The sequence below is a fragment of the Caenorhabditis remanei genome, chromosome III (genome assembly GCF_010183535.1).
Source record: "Caenorhabditis remanei strain PX506 chromosome III, whole genome shotgun sequence".
In the NCBI taxonomy this organism is placed as follows: domain Eukaryota; kingdom Metazoa; phylum Nematoda; class Chromadorea; order Rhabditida; family Rhabditidae; genus Caenorhabditis; species Caenorhabditis remanei.
The window spans coordinates 3,254,078-3,273,353 of record NC_071330.1 but is presented as its reverse complement, the minus strand read 5'-3'; the positions used below and the strand labels follow the sequence as shown (position 1 = coordinate 3,273,353).

Genomic DNA, 19,276 nt, shown 5'->3' with positions numbered 1-19,276 from the left:
AAAATTAATGTTCTCCTGATTTTTACGAATTTTATAAGCTTTTCTCTTGGAGTTTTTGAATCTTTGTGATAAAAACTAGTTCCGCCTTCCGGACAAGAAATTTTTACATACCTCGGTAAACTCGTTCAACTTTCTGCAGCAAAATGGAGGTTCTGCCGACTTTCTGGAGAAAAATGACACGAACTTCTGACTATCTGCAGCTAGTTGAATTACATTGGTGTACGACCTATTTTTCGGTCCATATACTCGCAACTTTCTGCAGCAACTTGCAACCTCTCCTCTCTTTTAGGGATATCGTGTGGGCGCCCCCGACTTTCTGTAGCAAATTGGAGGGTGCCCCCAACTGTCTGGAGCAATTTTCAAGCGAAGCGTGTCCGCGTTGCGTGCTTCTGAGCTTTTTTTCATGAGATTTTTCTAATTTTTTTCCGTTTTAAACCGATTTCGTTATTTTTTTGTTGTAGATTAATCGGAAAAGGAGTGAAACGACTGCATTCGATAGGCCATGGAGAACAAGTGAGGAATTGTTTCTTATATTCAAAACAAAAAATATTTTCAGATTCGCTTGAAGGAACAATCTCTCAAGTACTTCTACAGTTTCCTGTTAATGTGTCCCACGAATATTCATGGATGAAATCACTCTGATGACTCGTATATTTCATTTTTTAATTGTCTCTTTAATTTAATTTAATAAAATTGTTTTTCAATTCATTGTTTCGTAATATTGGGAGGGTTTAATGAAGGATTGGCTTCACTTTCTGCAGCATGTCTGCCGACTTTCTGCAGCATCTCTGGCAACTCTCTGTTGATGGTTTACATACTTCTACATTTTAATTCTTCTACATTTTAATTCTTCTACATTTTAATTCTTCTACATTTTAATTCTTCTATTTCAACTCCTGATACTCCTGTTCTATAATATATTGTAACATCATTCCGGAAAGTTCACTATGGCACCCCCACTCTCCAAACGGAAACTAACAATTTCGGATGACGACGACCCCAGTGGCTTCGTCCCTTTTTCTGCTTACCGTCAACTCCATGATCACGTTGGAACCCTGACAAACATCATTTCCGATCTGAGAAACGCCCTGCTTTCCTCTTCAGCCAAATCGGTTATCGATAAAGTATCCTCTCTCGTTCCTGCCATCCCTACTATCCCTGTCCTCCCTGAGCCCCAATTCCTTCCTCCCTTTCCCTTATCGACAGTTCCAGGCACTGCTAGCCTAACTACTACTACTATTCCTATTCCAAGTAATACTCAAGCATCAAGTCTGTCTCCAACACCTCCAACCCCATTCGATATCGCAATGAAAGCCGCCACTATTCTCGAAAAATCAAAAAGAGCCGTCCTTGAAAGATTTCCTGACGACCCAAACGACCCTAATCAAGACCAATCCCAGCTCAATTTCCTCACCAAGCTTGCCGAAACCCACGGACTCCCCAAACCAAGTCGTATCCATCGCCACCCCTGTAAGTCGAAGTTTAGGCCTCTCAAAATCCAATTTATCTCCTCCGATGACCGGGACACCTTCATCCGTGGATACAACTCTATCAAGAATTCCGACTCAACCATCAAGTCTATTGACCCTAAACCTCGAATTCGCCGCGACCTTACGTCGGAGGAACTTCTGAAGCTTCGCGAATCTCGAAAACACGTGTACAACGAAAACGTTAAAGCTGGAAAGACTGTCTTGATTATGAACGACATCTCCTACCGTCTAAATCCCAAACCTCTTCCTTTTTTGTCCCATTAGCCGGCCCGCCTCTTCAGTTATCCTCTCTACCATACACCCCATCGTGTCCGTCTTCTTCACACAGTTCTCTTGCCTCTTGCCCCAACAAACCGGATGTCCGCCTCTCTTTCCTGCTGTCAAATATCAGAGGTATCGCTTCCTTATCAAAAATCAATCTTCTCATCGACTTATTTGCCTCCTCCAACACTCAACTTCTTGCTTTAACTGAAACCTTCCTTGACGAAACTGTCCCATCCACTCTCTTCATCCAACATGGCCTCTCTATTCTCCGTTTCGACCGTTCACCTTCCATCCACCGTAAAAAATGCGGCGGTGGAGTAGCCATCATCTACAAGAAATCTCTTGCACTCTCCTCAATTGACATTAACATGAAGTTCCATTATCCTATCCATCAATCTGAAATAATAGCCTGTCGAATATCTCCTAGTGATTCTTTCTCCTCGCCTCCTTTCTCTCCGTTTACTTTCTGCCTAGTGTATCGCCCGCCTGATACCTCTAGATCCCAAAACGCTGCCCTAATTTCCCATCTTGATCAAATTCTCCCTCTCAACTGCTCCCTTCTTGCAGGGGATTTCAACTACCCATCTCTCAAATGGGACTCTCCCCATACTAGTCACGAATTTCTTTCCTTTGTCAACTCCAAAGATCTTTTCCAACATGTCACTTTCCCCACTCGTTCCTCTTCTTCTACGGCTAATATCCTCGATCTAGTCATGACTACTAAAGATCTCCCAGTCTCAAAGATATCCAAACATCCTCCTCTCCTTAACTCTGATCATTTTTCTGTCGAATTCGACCTTCTTCCCTATCCGATCACGCTTCCACCCAACTACAATATCATCCCACAGTCCTCGAAACCTCGGCTCAACTACAAGCAATGCAATGTCAAAGACCTTAACGCCTACCTAGCCTCTTACGATTGGGATCTAGCATTCAGTACCCACTCCTCTCCCTCCTCCAAATACTCATTTTTCATAGAACTTCTCTCTCACTAGGGAATGACTTACACATAGGTTGGAGATACACAACATGACCTATATCGCTGGAAAGCTGACGTTTCCCTGATTCCGAATCTATATTCAGTTTTTGCAGTGGCCCTCCCAGTTTTGAGAAATTCGGCTCCAAAGTTAGGGTAAATTTTAGTGCTCAAACTCAAGTTGTCAACCCGCGTGTTGCCCCAAAACGTGAATCCATTCGGAAGATAGTTAAATCAGCGGTTGAATGATCGAGGGGGTTACAGGTGTGGTAGTAGGTGGACGCTCTGTGGTTCGATTCCTTGCCTTTTTCCTTCTTTTTTACTTTTTTGTAATCCTCGTTTTTGGGTCCCATGGTCATCACAATGTGTCAGAATTCGGTTTTTGAAGCCTTTACAGTCCATATTGACATCCTACGACGTTTAAAGAAAAAAAATTTTTTCAAGAAATTCAACTTTTCTGTGACCAAGTCCATGGTGGGCAGTCGGAATTTTTTTTTTGAAAAATTTTCGTTAAAAGTTAGAAAAACAATAGAAAATGCGTTTTGATATTAGATTCGATCATGTTTACATGATAGAGATCTTCACTACGACTTTAACTTCGAATCACCGCATAAGAAGCAGAGTAATTGCTTCAAAAAGGAATATACCAGAGTAACAAGTAAACTTTGGAAAAAATAATTTTTATACCAACATTTTCTATTGTTTTTCTAACTTTTAACGAAAATTTTTCAAAAAAAAAATTCCGACTGCCCACCATGGACTTGGTCACAGAAAAGTTGAATTTCTTGAAAAAAATTTTTTTCTTTAAACGTCGTAGGATGTCAATATGGACTGTAAAGGCTTCAAAAACCGAATTCTGACACATTGTGATGACCATGGGACCCAAAAACGAGGATTACAAAAAAGTAAAAAAGAAGGAAAAAGGCAAGGAATCGAACCACAGAGCGTCCACCTACTACCACACCTGTAACCCCCTCGACCATTCAACCGCTGATTTAACTATCTTCCGAATGGATTCACGTTTTGGGGCAACACGCGGGTTGACAACTTGAGTTTGAGCACTAAAATTTACCCTAACTTTGGAGCCGAATTTCTCAAAACTGGGAGGGCCACTGCAAAAACTGAATATAGATTCGGAATCAGGGAAACGTCAGCTTTCCAGCGATATAGGTCATGTTGTGTATCTCCAACCTATGTGTAAGTCATTCCCTAGTCAGCTCATTCTGAGACACACTCCTTTGTCTCAAGTCCACAAACCCTATCGCCCTTCCAATCTTATTAACAAGCTCCGCCGAACTCGCCACCGATATGCCGTTCTTCTGAATTCAGCCTCCTCTCACGCTTCCCAAATTTCCAAGCTTAAGTCCCTTCTTACCACTATCAAACAAAAATTGAAAAAGTGCAACTTCCGCTCTGAATCTTTAATCCTTTCTGCTCCCCATTCTCGTGCTGCCCGCTCGCTTATCAAAAAGAGAGTCCGAGTCAGGTCCTCTGTTCCTCCCTTATCCATCAATAACCGCCTCGTCAGCTCCAATTCCGAAAAAGCCACCATCTTTGCTCAAACCTTCGCCAAAAACTTTTCTCCCAATAATTATCTCCCTCACCTATCCTCTCTTCCTTTGCTCCACCCAGTCTCTCCTCCTATCTCAGAAATCTTTCCTCCATGATTGATTGAAAAAACATCAAAAAATCTCCCCCCGCGCTGCGGCTACACGTCCCACCTTGCCAACTACTTCATCCTAAAGAACTGTGCCACATCGTTAGCCCTGCCCCTCTCCATCATCTTCTCTGACTCGCTCGTAACCTCAGAAGTGCCCGACTCATGGAAACATGCGACGGTCATTCCAATACCAAAAAAAGGTTCGCTGTCTTCTCCAGAAAACTTCAGACCCATATCATTGACTGACCCTTTCGCTCGCCTATTCGAAAGAGTCATTTGTGAATACATTAAATTACATTTTGCACACAAATTCAGTCAAAATCAGCATGGTTTTCTCGCTTACCGTTCATGCACAAGCTCATTAGTCCATTCCATATCTTGCTACAAATCGTCTCTTTCCAGTAATAACTCTCTTGACGTCATCTTCTTTGACTTCAAGAAAGCCTTCGACAAAGTCAATCACAAACTTCTACTTCAAAAACTAGCGCTTTTTGGCATTCCTCACCTTTTTATTGAGTGGTTTTCTAATTTCCTTTCCGGCCGTACATTTTCCATAAAAATTGAAGACTTCACCGATACCTCTATTACTCAGATACCTTCCGGAGTTCCTCAAGGCTCAGTCTCTGGCCCTCTCCTCTTCCTCATATTTATAAACGATTTACTTCTTGATCTCGCACTCATCCCTTCCCTGCAGGTCTCCGCATTTGCCGATGACATAAAAATTTATTCCTCTTACCCTGTCGCGGTCCAAAAAGGCATCGATCTTATTGAAACCTGGGCATCTTCTAACTCTCTTCCTCTTGCCCATACCAAAACATCTCTCCTGCGACTCGGTTCAAAAAACATTTCGTTCCCCTATTTCATTGCTGGTCAACCTATCGAAACTTCCAAATCTGTTCGGGATCTCGGTCTCATCACAGATTCAACCTTGAAATTTAAATCCCACATTAACAAGACTATCGCTTCCGCCCTCCTACGTACTAAACAACTTCTGAAATCCTTCAAATCAACCTCTCCACAATTCTACATTTTCCTTTTCAATTGCTATGTTTTACCCATTATTGAATATTGCTCTGTAGTATACTCACCCCCTCCTGCTTCTAAATTATCGTTATCGCTAGAAACTCCTCTCCGTTTCTTCACCAGGAAAATCTTTCAACGCTGTAACATAACTTATTCCTCCTATTCCGATCGTCTAGCCCAACTTAATCTCTTCTCATTGCGCCATCGTAGACTAAAAGCCCAGCTTCTCCTCCTATATAAATTTCTAAGCGGTACCTCATACTTTCCACACCTAGATTCGTACATCCGGTTTTCCTCCTCCACCCGTCGCCCTATGAATCTTATTTGTATTAAACCCAAGTGCTCTGACTTTTTTTCCCACACCATTCCCATCTGGAATGCCATTACCTCCCAAAGCTCATATTTTCTCTCCCCTTCCGAGTTCAATACCCTAATCTCATCTAGTATCACACGCTATTAGAGCTTATTCTTATTCTGTACTCCCAAACCACCTTTCCCCGCATTACCACATTGCTCAATTCTTAATGCCTTCTTTTATTCCCCTCATACCGGTCATTTGTTTTTTGTTGCCCCACTTCTCTCACTTTAACCCACCCTTTGAATGGTCTCGTGAGGGACTCATTCTCAGCCTCCCGCCCCATATATTGATAATTTTTTATAAGAATAAATACAAATACAAATACTGTCGCCAGAGATGCTGCAGAAAGTCGGCAGACATGCTACAGAAAGTTGAACGAGTATACCGAGACATACATGCAACTGTGGCTGGTATCTTTGAAATTCAAAGTTTGAATTCGGTGGAAAATTAGCACTAACTATTTTTGAAGAAATCCAAAAAATGTGTTTATTCGTTCTTAATTAGATACAATTAATGACATACAGATATTTATAATTACACTCCTAATCGTTGTCGATCGATCTTCCTCCTGCTGCTCGATTCCTGAAGAACACCAATTCTTCCTGAGACAGAGATCGTTTATCCATTCAGACATCGAATCGAATGGCTCGATCCTCGAGGTGCTGGACCCCGAGGAGATGCCGATTCGATGGCTGAATGAATCCCTGAGAAATACCAATTTCCTCAGGGAGATCTATCGAATCCCTCAGGACGTACTAAAGTACTACTCACTGAGGGACATGACTATCACAGTACCCCCGTCTCGTTTATAAGGGCACACCTTCTCATGCGACAGACATCTCACGGGTTCCGCCATCCTCTATGGGATACTGTGGGAAAAGGGGCGGGGCTTGGGATAGTATGTCTCTTAATACATTTGTGCAAGTACGCTCGATTGAACGTGATAATTTTGTGGGTGAAAAGAAGTAAGGCAAATTCAACTAGAATAAACTGAAGTTTGGTGAACTCGAATGTGATAAAGTACAGTATCGTCTAAACGCTTGTTAGAGATGAAACCTACAGTAATGGCCATAATTCTATCAACTTTGGCCTTTTTTCAGTATAAAATGACCAACTTAGAGAGGAAGTCTTGGCTCCACTGATTGACCCACCAAGAAAGTTTTTGATGGATCGTACTGATCAAAAGTAGAACTCCATGTTTGTAGTTGACAACTTTTTTGTACGGACACTCCCTAGAGAGTTACAGTCATTTTAAGAGAACAGCTTAAAAATTGCACTATTTTCCACTGAAATGTGACGATTTGAGGGAGAAATAACTTGCTAAAAAGCGACCGTACAAAAAAGTTGTCAACTACAAAAATAGAGTTCTATTCTTTCTACTTTTGATCTGTATGATCCATTAAATAAATTACTTGGTGGAACAATCTATGTAACCATAACACACTCCCAAAGTTGAACATTTTTAACTGAAAAGGGACAAAGTCGTTAGAATTATGGCCATTACTGTACATAAAATTTGAACTTTTCAAAAGTTCAGGGTATTCCAAAATAGAGAAGAAAGGACAGGGGTAACTGGTAATAAATGTGTCCATTAAATTGAAATGCTCTATTTCGTTTTCGTCGTTGGAGTTATGACCCTTTCAAACCATTTATCCCATTTTTCCATTTGAAATAAATTATTCTTCTGGTTCAAAAAAAGAAGAGTGTAGAGTAATACATAACTCAAAATCTCTCATGGAGAGTTCCGTTAGATTTAAGGATAGATATAGGAATCTTAGGATAGAAAACAACCGATTGGAGCATGAACCTGAAATACCTGAACATTTTTTAGAAGGGTGACTGAAGTCCTATTTTTTTAAACTGCAAATTCCGATACTTCAGAAAATTCTTAGAAACTTTTATTATTGACGGATATGCTAAAAATCGCTACAATTCCCGTTCTCCTGACTCAACATGAGCCTTCGTGGAAGAGTTTTCCCCACGCGGCCGTGTAGTCCTCTCGAACAAGATTTTCTGCTCAATTTCTCGTTTCCTCACTTTTTTCATTAAGTTTTCGGCTTAATAGGCAAAGAATGGTCCCAAAGAATAAAAGAACGGTTTCAAGGCATTGAATGGTCCTTACCGCAAGGAATGGCCCCAACGGCAAAGAATTGTCTCAAAATTTTGGGTGACACAACTTTCAAAATTGTACGGTCCCTACAGCAAAGAATGGTCCCAACTCAAAATTTTAATATTTTTCAGCAAAACTAATTTACACGCCCCTTTTTACCTAGGAAGGGCCCGGGGCCACCTGATGATTCATACTGTCACTACATTCATTCCTGATTAAAATTTCGCTGCTCGCCCCCTTTTTTTCTCCAAGTATAACAATGAAACAGAAGATCAATTTTGAGGGACCATTCTTTGCGGTTGGGACCGTTCTTTGCCTATTGAGCCAAGTTTTCTTACTTTTTTCTATTTTTTTCTCTCGATATAATTTTTTTTAACTCGAAAATTTAGGAAATGAGGGATTGAGCAAAAATCTTATCCGAGAGGACTACACGGCTGCACGGAAAACTCTTCCACCTAGACTCATTTTTGAGTCAGGAGAACCGAAATTGTAGCGATTTTTAGCATATCCGTCAATAATAAAAGTTTCTTAGAATTGTCTGAAGTATCAGAATCTGCAATAAGTTCAGTTCCCTTTAAACATTTCTAATATTTCATTATTCTAGCTTTCACAACTGCGCTCCACCGAAATTCTCATGAAATATCTCTTTCTCTGTTTCTCTTTTCCATCCCCACACTCTCTATCAGACCGAAACTCATGACATCACTAATTAGTACTTCATGTTATTTTCGAATAACAGCCCCTCTCTATCTATGAGTAATTTCCCCCGCACGAGTTTCCAAATTATCATTGTTAGCTCTCTCTCCTTCTGACTGACTGACGTCTCCAGACAGTTCCCCAGGGTCTCTGTGACACACGACATGTCACCGGTAACCATGGATTCCGAGCCGCGCATCTAGAGCTCTACTCTCTTCTTTTCACTCGACAACTTTACTCTTTTGAGTACACCTTTCGCTCGGAGAAAGAAATATGTCGCTTCTGTGTTGTATTCCGATAAATCAGTCTGGAACGACTAAAGATATCGTGGAAGAAGATGACTTCTTCAGAGTGTAAGTTTTCACCTCATGTCAGTCTAATGAACTTCCTCTTCTTCATCTCCAGATTTGTCATGGCTGATCAGAACAAGGAATCGGAGAAGTTGGTGAAGAAGTGTGGATTGATAGCGTCGGGAATTGAGATTCAATACGAGGCAGGCTTCAATCGGATCGTCGTCAAGTATGGAGAGGACGACTTCACGTTCAACTTGATTGGAAGTGTCAAGAAGGAGGATTTCGGGAAATTGTAGTGAGTTTGGAAATGGAGGTTGTACTCTTGATGTGAAGGATCAAGTAAGTGCGCTCTACTGATAAATGTCTTCATCAGTGTTACGGTAGCTGTTAATACAGTGCACGCGACGCGACCGCAGCACTTCACGTTGGGCCACAAAAAGTGATTTGACTACTAGATGTTTCCTGAAGCTCAGGGACGTTTCAAAACCGTGGCATTTTAAAAATGGACATCTCGGAGCCGGGTCATTTGAGAACTAGGACGTTACAAAACCTCTCGTTTCGAAACCGGGATATTTCGCAACTGATGAGACTCTTCAGAACCTAAGAACTCACGTTACGGTTATGGAGGACGGAGTGCCAGCTTCTGATTTCTCAATACTAGCGCACGCGACGCGGCCGCAGCGCTTCAAAAATTTCAACCAAAGATGTTTTCTGTTTCCCTAAGGACGTCTCGAAACTGGGACAGTTTGAAACCGAGAAAGCTTTATTCCGAAACGTCCAGCTTTGAAGTGTTCGGTTTCAGAATAACCCGGATTTACTAACTTTTTCCCAACTCTTCCAAAAACTCTCTATTTTCAGCCCGGAAACCGACGTGACTTGCTTCTACTACTTCGACATCAAGCTCAACGGAGTCGAGATCCTTACCGATCGTCTCCTCGAAATCCTCCACAACCAATGTGTCGACAGTCTCTGCTTCCGTGACCCACATCGTGACATCCGTCAACTGTGCAACTTTCCACAGGTCTTCTCCGCTAAAAGCATCCAAATCGACAAGCCATCGGTGACTGCGGAGGAGCTAGACTTCATCGGAAAGAAGTTTAAAGATCTCAGCCTGGTGTGTTTCCATACAACTCCACCGTCCGGATACGAAGCATTCCCGTTGAAGTATAGAACGGCTTGCATTGAGAATGACAGTAATCTCGAGGTGGATGACTTGGTGGGCATGAATTGTAAGCATTTGGATATCCTCAAGACAAGAATGAAGACGTCTGATCTTAACAAGTTCATCAAGTTCTGGATGGGATGTCAACGTCCCAGTAACATCAAGACTATCACTATCTGCAAGTTGGAGAAAGACACGCACCTCTATGAGGGACTTGACGTCGGCCCGTGGAATTATGAACTCAGAAGTCGTTACTTCAAATCGTGGAAGCAGGTGGCAATCGACTGTTCGGAAGGGTTGGATGTGGTCAGGGACGACGGAAAGATGGCGACAATTAACTACACTGACACTGGCGTTTTTCAATTCGTCGTCTGGAACAAACGGTTCCATGAGATTCCAGAATACTACCCGAAGATGTTGGGAGATGTCTTGATGAATTGAGGAGATCTCTCTTCGTTTCTTTGTGACTTTGGCCAATCTCTACTCATTTAATCTGATGTTTGCATATTTATTTGGCCACTGTCTTGATACTCAAATCGTTGATATTTTATTTGGAATAAAACTTGAAAAATGGAAAAAGATGAATTTGGCGATGTCTTAAATGCTGGAAAGCTTTTTTTTTGAAATTGAAATCTCAGAATTTTATTTCAAATTTTCGTGAATATGCAAGTAAGACTACAAACTACACTTTTTGAGAGCTAGCAAGTATCAGACAAATCCGCAGAGTGGCGGATACACTTGTGGGTAGTCCACGTGGAATGTTATGAGCACTTGTGAGTGGTAGCATCGATTTTTTGAATAATCAACAACAAATTCGTGATCAACGTCTATTTAGCTTTTAGAAAAGTATAATCATGCCTAGGTTTGGAGCAAAATGGGTCACGCCGCGAAAACTACAGTAGCCCATTCAAGTTTCCTTCTGTAACTCGGCAAGTTTTGCTCCAATATGAATGAAACTGACATTTTTGAATTCAGGTACTCAGAAGCTTTCGGAAAAGTACCCGCAAGCCTAGATTTGGAGCGAATCAGGTCTCGACACGATTTTTGGGTTACTGTAGTTTTCGTGGCGGGGCTCAATTTCCACTAAACCTGTGCTTGTGGGTACTTTTCTGAAAGCTGAGAACTTGCTGATTATGAATATCTAATTTTTGTTGAGTTTGGAGCAAACTCCGCAAAGTTGCAGATAAAAATGTGGTTTTCAGCGTTTTACTGTAGCTAAAATGAAATTAATTCCTTGGAAAAATCATTGTTCACAAAACATTTTAGAATTTCAGTGTCTTTTTGAAAGGTCAGGAAAAACTTTATCCAGGTTATTAGCTAAGCATGATTTGGTTACGGTAAGGGGGTTTTTGAAACTATACACGGGGAACACGTGAAAAATCTTTTCAGCAAATTTCTAAATATATCAAAACGTGGCACCCTTCCGTAACAACTTTTTCTTAAAATCTCCAAAAACGAAACCATTTCAATGTGTCATCTCAACTTCTTCTTCTCATTTCCTCGTCATTGTTAGAATACGATATCGCTGCTACAGTAGTTCTTTGCTACAAAACAAAAATGGGTGGATTTTCAAAAAAAAGTTCGAGAACAAAAACTAAAAAGAAGAACAGTAAACAAGTGAGTCGCCCCCTCTGATGTCCCCCCTATCAGATTCATCATTTTCCAGACGAGAAGCAAAAAAAGGAAGCAAAGTGTGAAGAGGAATGCAGTCACCAAATCGAAGACCCGGACCCGGAATAGATCTCAGACGACGTCGAAGAGTGTCACGGTGACGCCGACGAAGGAGAACTCGGAAGAGGGTGTTGCTCCACGGAGGAAGCCACCGAGCAATAGAGAAAAAGAGTTTAAGGAGCAGGAACCGGAATCCGAGGGAAGAAAAACGGAGGAGTGTGCGGCGTCGAAGAGCAAGGGAAGTCAGGGTAGGTATATTTGTCTGTGTGTCCGGATGTACACAATAACAAGTTGGTTCTCATTGGTTCTAGAATGGAGATTTTTGATTCGGGTGCTACAACAAGACGATTCGAAACCATTAAAAGAGTTTTGGAGTCGAAATGCCTCAATTTGAACTGATCTGCTTTCCGATTGTGTCGAAAAGTCATGGTTTCAAAACGTCAGGTTTCAAAACGTCCCACAGCTCTGCAGTCAAGGAAGCATCACCCTAAACATCTATTTTTGCTTCTTTTTGGCTTTGCAACTAGCCATTTCGCAATTACGATGTTTCGTAACTGTAACAGACGTCTTGTCACCAACATGGACCCTAATACTTCTACCGTAATCTCTAGCATTCCATAATCTTTTAAAGGAGAACGGAAGTTATTTTTTTAGATAATGATACTTCAGACGATTCTAAGAAACTTTCATCATTGAAGTATATGCTAAAAATCGCTCTAGACGCCACAATTCCCGTTCTCCTGACTCAAAATGAGAAACAGTGGAAGAGTTTTTCCGCGCGGCCGTGTAGTCCTCTCGGACAAGATTTTCCCCTCAATTCCTTGTTTTCTCACTTTTCACAACCAATTTTCGTAGTGTTTTCTATTTTTCTAGATATAAATTGATAAAACACGAAAATTTAGGATATGAGGAATTGAACAAAAAACTTGTCCGAGAGCACTACACGACCGCGTGGAAACACTCTTCCACTGTTTCTCATTTTGAGACAGAGAACGGGAATTGTGGAGTTTAGAGCGATTTTTAGAATACTCGTCAGAAAAAAATTTTCTTAGAATCGTCTGAAGTATCATTATCTAAAAAAAAATAACTTCCGTTCTCCTTTAAAAGATTATGGAATGTTAGAGATTACGGTAGAAGTTGTGTGAATATAAAAAGAAAAAGGTATCAGGGTCCTGTTGGTGACAAGACGTCTGTTACAGTTACGAAACATCGTAGTTGCGAAATGGCTAGTTGCAAAGTGTCGTGAAGCCAAAAAGAAGCAAAAATCGATGTTTAGGGTGATGCTTCCGACTGCAGAGCTGTGGGACGTTTCGAAACCTGACGTTTTGAGACCATGACTTTTCGACACTAAACGGGAAGCAAATCAGTTCAAATTGAGGCGTTTCGACTCCAAAACGCTTTTAATGGTTTTGAACCGTCTGGTTGTAGCACCCGAATCAAAATTCTCCGTTCTAGAACCACCTCTAAACTAAATGATTAGTGATATACCAGGGTGGTTGTCACGCAACATTCATGTAATCTGTCCCTGATTTGTACCAGTTCTTAAACGGAGGCGGTTCTAAACCGTCAAAACAATCTTTTCCAATTTTCAGCCCTTTCGAGTCAAGCAGAGCAGACGAAGAAAGTGGAAGTGAAGAATGTGGATCCAGATGAAGAGAAGATGAAACGACTTCTGAAAAAGCTGAAAAGTGCAAAAAAGGAACCCAAGGCTCCCCAATTGCCAATAGATGAGAAATCAAAGTTACTCATGGATCGAGTCGTCAAGAAACCGTATCCTCTGAAGTATGTGACGAAGAGTAAAGAGGAATTGTTGATGGATGAGAAGTCTTCGTTCTTCAAACCTTCCACCATTTCATCGAACTCCAAAAGACATCAACAGGCGGTGGGGGAGACTGATAGTTATGACAGTTTTCCAAAGTTGGCGGATGTTGTGAAGATGAAAGGACAGAATATCTATATTTCGGATGGAGTCACTCCGTTTTGGGCAGAGTATATGTCACCGTTGCCGAAGGATAAGGTGAGGGTGGTAAAGACGTTTTGGAACCGGGGAAAATATGGGAACTGAGAAATACAGTACCGGTCAAATGGTTGTAAACTGGCCGTGGCAATTGTCCAACTTTGAGAAAGTGTTACGGTATCACTGATTGTCCCACAAAATAAATTTCTATGGGATCGAACAGACCAAGAGTAGAGCTTCATTTTTGTAGTTGACAACTTTTTTGTACGAGCACTCTCTAGAGAGTTACGGTCATTTGAACTGGACAGCTCAAAAATCGCACTATTTCTAACGGCTTTGTCCCTTTTCAGTTAACAATGTCCAACTTTGGGAGTGTGTTATGGTTATATAAATTGTTCCACCAAGTAATTTATTTAATGGATCATACAGATCAAAAGTAGAACTCTATTTTTGTAGTTGACAACTTTTTTGTACGGTCGCTCTTTAGCAAGTTATTTCTCCCTCAAATCGACCCATTTCAGTACAAAATAGTGCGACTTTCAAGCTGTCCAGTTCAAATGACCATAACTCTCTAGGGACCGCCCGTACAAAAAAGTTGTCAACTACAAAAATGGAGTTCTATTCAGGTGATACCGTAACACCCTCTCAAAGTTGGGCATTTTCAACTGAGAAAGGCAACATATGATAGACCAGCCTATCTGCCCCGCCTTCGGCGGTTCAGTCGGCTGGTCTCTCCTCATTCACGTGGCCACCTTCTCTCAAACGTGCCCCACAGGTAAACCGCTAAGTCCCAAAAACGGGCCGGCGGCGGCGCGCAAGTTGCCCAACGGCGAACATACGGTGGTTGAAGTTGCGAGCCGCCGACGGACCAACGTTTAGCTGCCGACGGACCAACGTTTAGCCGCCACCGGACCAACTTTCACCCGGCGCACTTTCCCAATAGGCCCCTTTCCCCGGTAGTTTCGGAACACATGGTTGAATAATTATTGTTTATTATAAGAAAAAACAAAAATACAATTAAAAAGGAAGAAAGAAGAAAAATAGAAATTAAAATATTCTTGGGTTTTGACTCCATTTGACTTGCTTTTTTCGCTTCTGATCGCCTCGTTCCAAGTGTAAAATTGTGTAATCGGTGTTTTGATTTTCGTTCGAAAGAATCCCTTTTTGGTGAAGATTGTTCATCAAATCTGTAATAAAATAGGTAAAATTTGCTCGAAGGCCGATAGTTACTCACATAGATTTCTTCTTTAGCTTGTTGAATTTCGTTGAATAGTGTAACAAGTCCTTTGGGGGGAGACAGGCGTTCGATCCCGATTATGAGCACACTTGACGATGTTTTGCCCTAAATAACTACGCTTATTTTCTTTTATAGAGAATCAAAAATACCTTTATTTTATGTGAAAAAACGTCGTCGTTGTCTCTGAATTTCTCATCGAGAACGTTTTGGCAGTCATGACGGGCGTCTGTTGCTTTATTCAGGCGCTAAGACGTCAGATTCTGTAAAAGAATAGTTAAACTACATAGAATTATAATCAGATTCATGCGATAACAAACCTTTTCTGTCTTCCGACAGCGGAAACATCCTCCATATTGCGTTGAGACGCCCGACGCCATCACAAGTTGTCTCGATTAGCCTAGAAACGAATAATGGAGTTATTATTCAACGGGTAGTAAGCGGATAGTAATTAAGATTGATCAATTACCTAAACGAAATGTAAAAAACTAATAAATTATCAAGAAATACATGAAAATCGAAGAAAAATGAAAGTTTTTACTGAAAAATAATTCGAGCGACGCCGGTGAAGATTTACTGCGAACACCGAAATAGCGGAGTGTCGTTGCGGCTTTTCGCTGAAAGCGGCGACTTGGATTGAAACTTGAATGTTGAAGGCATGTTGAAAAAGAGCAGATAGTTGAGAAAAGTAGTGAGCGTCAAAAAGTTTTAAATAGACTAAAACCGAGAGTTGCAAAAGAGACACATTTCAGTAATTTTGAACATGAATTTGAACTACCGTATACTCTGTGATAGAGACACATCCAGATGTACAAGTTCAACGTAGCATAACTTGGTTCTAAGAAGAGATACTAAAAAGTTCCCAACTGACAAAATATAGCTTGATACAAATGAAATGTTTCATCAGTTGAAAAAAAGTTCGTAACTGAGATGCCATTCGAGATATGTATCTTGCTTCAAACTCTTCATTATAGGTGCTCCTGTATTACAGGTTTCACAGTTATAGTCCCTTATTTGTATGATTAATTAGTCACTGGGGAACAATCTAGGAAGAAAAAAGTAAAGAAATTAGATTCAAAATTTATCCATCAGTGTGATAGTTTCTTGAAATTCCAACTCAAACTCTTTCTCGGAACAGTGTCGTTCACCGGTTATTAAGCCGCCGTTTAGCCGTCAGCGGTTCACTCACCGGTTATTAGCCCGTTCCTGGCCAGTGATTTAGCCGCCAGCGGCTGTTCAGCCGCCATTAAGCCGTTTTTAAGCCGCCAAAAATAAAATCCATTTTTATGAAAAAAACGAAATAAAGAATGAATCATCTATCTAATAGGACCCACCTCCTAAAATATTTTCTCAAAATTCCATCTCTAACACAACTTCTGTAATGTTCCGCAACATTGTCACTCATCGGTTATTAGGCCGCCATTGGGACTTTGGCGGTCGCTCACCGGTTATTGGGCCGTTATTAAGCCGCTAGCGCTTTTTCAGCCGCCAACAACACGCTTTTGGGACTTAGCGGTTTACCTGTGGTGCCCGCATGGCCGAGTGGTCTAAAGCGGCTGTCGCTGTCCAAAGCAAGGCAGTTCGGTTTTGCCCGCTGGCTCAGTTTCTCTTCTCTTTCTAAAACCGTTGCGGACATCGCCTCAGACAGACAGACAACGCCCAATTGTCTTTTATATATAAGAATGATTTTTTGGCCGGTACTCTACTTCTCAATTTCAGACTGTCTCCCGGTTTCAAAACGTCCCAGTATTTTGAAATTTTGGTTGTGAAATGTCCTGGTTTCTGAACGACTATTTTTTTGGAAAAAAAATTTCAAAATCCAGAGAAACTGTTCGTTTTCAACTGGTTACGCACATTTGTTCCAAAACGGTACAGTTTCGAAACGTCTTGGTTTTGAAACGACCCAGTTTTCACTTCTGTCGGAATGCTCCTGTTCATAATCATAAGCTTCACAGTCTCAGAATGTTTCTGCTGCTGAAATTTTTTTAAATTTCAAATTTTTGCATTTTTACTTTTCAAAGCTGAATTTTTCAAAGTCCAGCCCCTCACTCTGTTAACTATTCTGATATTCAGAATCCCCAAATTTTCAGTTTTTCAATGATATAAGTCATGCTAGCATGCATGCCTGCTTCCATATTCCTCAAAATTTTTTGTCATTTTTGAAGTTTTTTTTGCAAAAATGGAAGATCTGAAAATTTGAAAATTTTCAAATTTCCAGGTCGGAATCGAGGAGCCCGTCTCCGTCGACCAAGACCATCTGGAGGCGTACAACGAGCATCGAATCACTCTGAAGACGTGCAACGACAAGAATCCAGTGATAATGAACTCGTTCCAGCCGATGAGTGAGCTCAGGAAACGAGACGAACTCCATTTCCACGACCATTTGATATTCTCGAATACGGTGAGATCAATGGTGAATGTGATGAGTCCGTTGAGTAGTGCGTTGACTGCTGATGCGGTGAGTGGAGGGGGCGGCAAGAAGGAGGTGAAGACGTCGACGTCGTCGGCCAAGATTCGGATGGCTCCGAGAAGTCCATTGCAATTTGTTTATTTGGTGAGTCCGTCTGTGTGTCCGTATGTCCTTCTCTTTTCCAGAGATCCGATCCAATTCGTACCGCCCGTGATGTTCGTTTGAAGGTGTCTAAATCTAAGACGACTGCCACAACGACGGTCGGTGAAGATTGAACTGCGGGCTTTCTTTTTAGAATAAACTTGAAATTTGTAATTTTACTAATCGAATAGAAACCCGGATGCAACAAGATGGGGGGAAAACGGAAAACAATAAATTAAATTGGTACAGTACATCATAAAATCACAAAACGAGAGAGAGAAAAGGCAACTAGATGAATGGAAGATGGAAGAGGAGAGACCCGTTTGGAGGATTTTGTGTTAATTAAGTTCTACTAATTATAAAAAAAGAAATCAATTAAATAATTATTAATTCTTCCCGTACGCATCGCTATCCACTATTGGTTTATCGACTCGAGCCGGGTCGTTGACGACTTGAACCGCCTTTTTGTACCACTCGGCTCCGTTTTTGTGAACGTCTTCTGTCTTTTTGGCGACAAGTTCGTCGGGTTTTCCTGGAAAAGAAACATTTCTAAGGGATTTTGTAGTTTCGAATACCAGGCCTCGAGGGCAAAAGCAAAAACTGAGTATATATTTGGAATCAGCGTTTTCTCAGCTTTCTAATGATGTAGGTCACGTCCCGCAACTCCACACTGACTCGGTGACCTTCCCTAGTCAGTTTTGAACTTTTAGGATTTCAAAATTTTTTTAGCAAATGAAACAATAGCAAGTGAGACAACTCTGGGAAACCAGTAGTGTAACTTTGAGATTCTAAATCAAATGTACATACGAGATTGAAGCTAGAGATGGCTTACAATACCTTAAAGGGTGCCTTTAGATAAATATTAATCTCTTCGAAAGCTGAGATCATGTATAAAAGGAATTAGATCACCCCCTCTCTTTAGAAAACTAAAATTACCGATATACATACAAGAAATAACACCATATTTAGATTATAATGTAAGTACAAATTAGAAAAAAAGTGACAAGTGATAATGAAAATGAACAATTTATGATGAACCCTGTGGCCATACGACCATCGTGAAATAGTTCATGACTCGTGGCCCCGCAAACTCAGCACCTGGTTGGATTGAAGCTACAGTACCATCATTCCTCCGAATATCTAACCCTCCTACGATTAAGAACTCTAATGGGTGAGTCAACATTGAACTGTAAAAAGCGAAATTATTGAAATCCAAGATCCTGGAAAAAACTCACGAGTAAAAGGGGCGTACCAACATGGGATCTCTCACGTCAACCTCGATTCCATCGAACACTAACGCGAAGTCGATGGTTTTTACAACTGTAATGAACAGCTCCATCTTGGAATTATTTCCGTTTATCCATCCTTTTATGAATTGATTCAAATCGTTTTCATCGAAAGTGCAAGCTCCAAGTATCATTTTGGAACAGTTTGTTCTCATCATTTGCTCGACTGTAAACCAATTGACGGGGTTTTTTGAGGTTTTAGTGAAGATCCGAACTTCTTCCACATTCAAAACGCCACAATTAATTGGAGCAATTTCATATTCGTGTTTAAGATCAAATATTAGAAAACGAATGGGGAAATTCGTTATCTCGAAAAATCGTGTGATACTTTCACTTTTTGCGTCATCACCAGCGATATGACAGAACCAGCATTCAGAAATAAGTGATTTCGTCCATTCGGCAACTGCCGACATGTGTTCGATTGATGCGTTGGAATCCAAAAAGAGCAAATTGAATTTTGTTCGGAATAAATCACAAACGTAATTAACCCAAAACTTCGCGAATTTGATGGAAACCTCGTTTCCATTATTTGTGTACGAACTCAT

At 41.0% G+C, this 19,276-nt stretch overlaps 4 protein-coding genes across 4 annotated transcripts; 2 read left to right on the top strand and 2 right to left on the bottom strand.

Annotated features, from left to right (window-relative positions):
- Window positions 1-8,850: 8,850 nt before the first annotated feature.
- GCK72_008801 (uncharacterized protein) lies at window positions 8,851-10,473 on the top strand (the record flags this gene model as incomplete). The annotated part of the gene is made up of 3 exons (XM_053727051.1): window positions 8,851-8,930; window positions 8,983-9,165; window positions 9,729-10,473. 3 exons carry the CDS (start codon window positions 8,851-8,853, stop codon window positions 10,471-10,473), a joined length of 1,008 nt encoding a protein of 335 aa, XP_053586628.1.
- On the bottom strand, window positions 8,954-9,858 carry GCK72_008802 (uncharacterized protein; the record flags this gene model as incomplete). Its single annotated transcript, XM_053727052.1, has 2 exons — window positions 8,954-9,123; window positions 9,693-9,858. The coding sequence occupies 2 exons, from the start codon at window positions 9,856-9,858 to the stop codon at window positions 8,954-8,956; spliced, it is 336 nt and encodes a 111-aa protein (XP_053586629.1).
- Window positions 10,474-11,589: 1,116 nt separating the features above from the next.
- On the top strand, window positions 11,590-17,579 carry GCK72_008800 (uncharacterized protein; the record flags this gene model as incomplete). The annotated part of the gene is made up of 5 exons (XM_053727050.1): window positions 11,590-11,649; window positions 11,699-11,951; window positions 13,296-13,720; window positions 17,113-17,352; window positions 17,490-17,579. The coding sequence occupies 5 exons, from the start codon at window positions 11,590-11,592 to the stop codon at window positions 17,577-17,579; spliced, it is 1,068 nt and encodes a 355-aa protein (XP_053586627.1).
- A 252-nt stretch (window positions 17,580-17,831) lies between these two features.
- On the bottom strand, window positions 17,832-19,276 carry GCK72_008799 (uncharacterized protein; the record flags this gene model as incomplete). Its single annotated transcript, XM_003107625.2, has 3 exons — window positions 17,832-17,977; window positions 18,484-18,632; window positions 18,681-19,276. 3 exons carry the CDS (start codon window positions 19,274-19,276, stop codon window positions 17,832-17,834), a joined length of 891 nt encoding a protein of 296 aa, XP_003107673.2.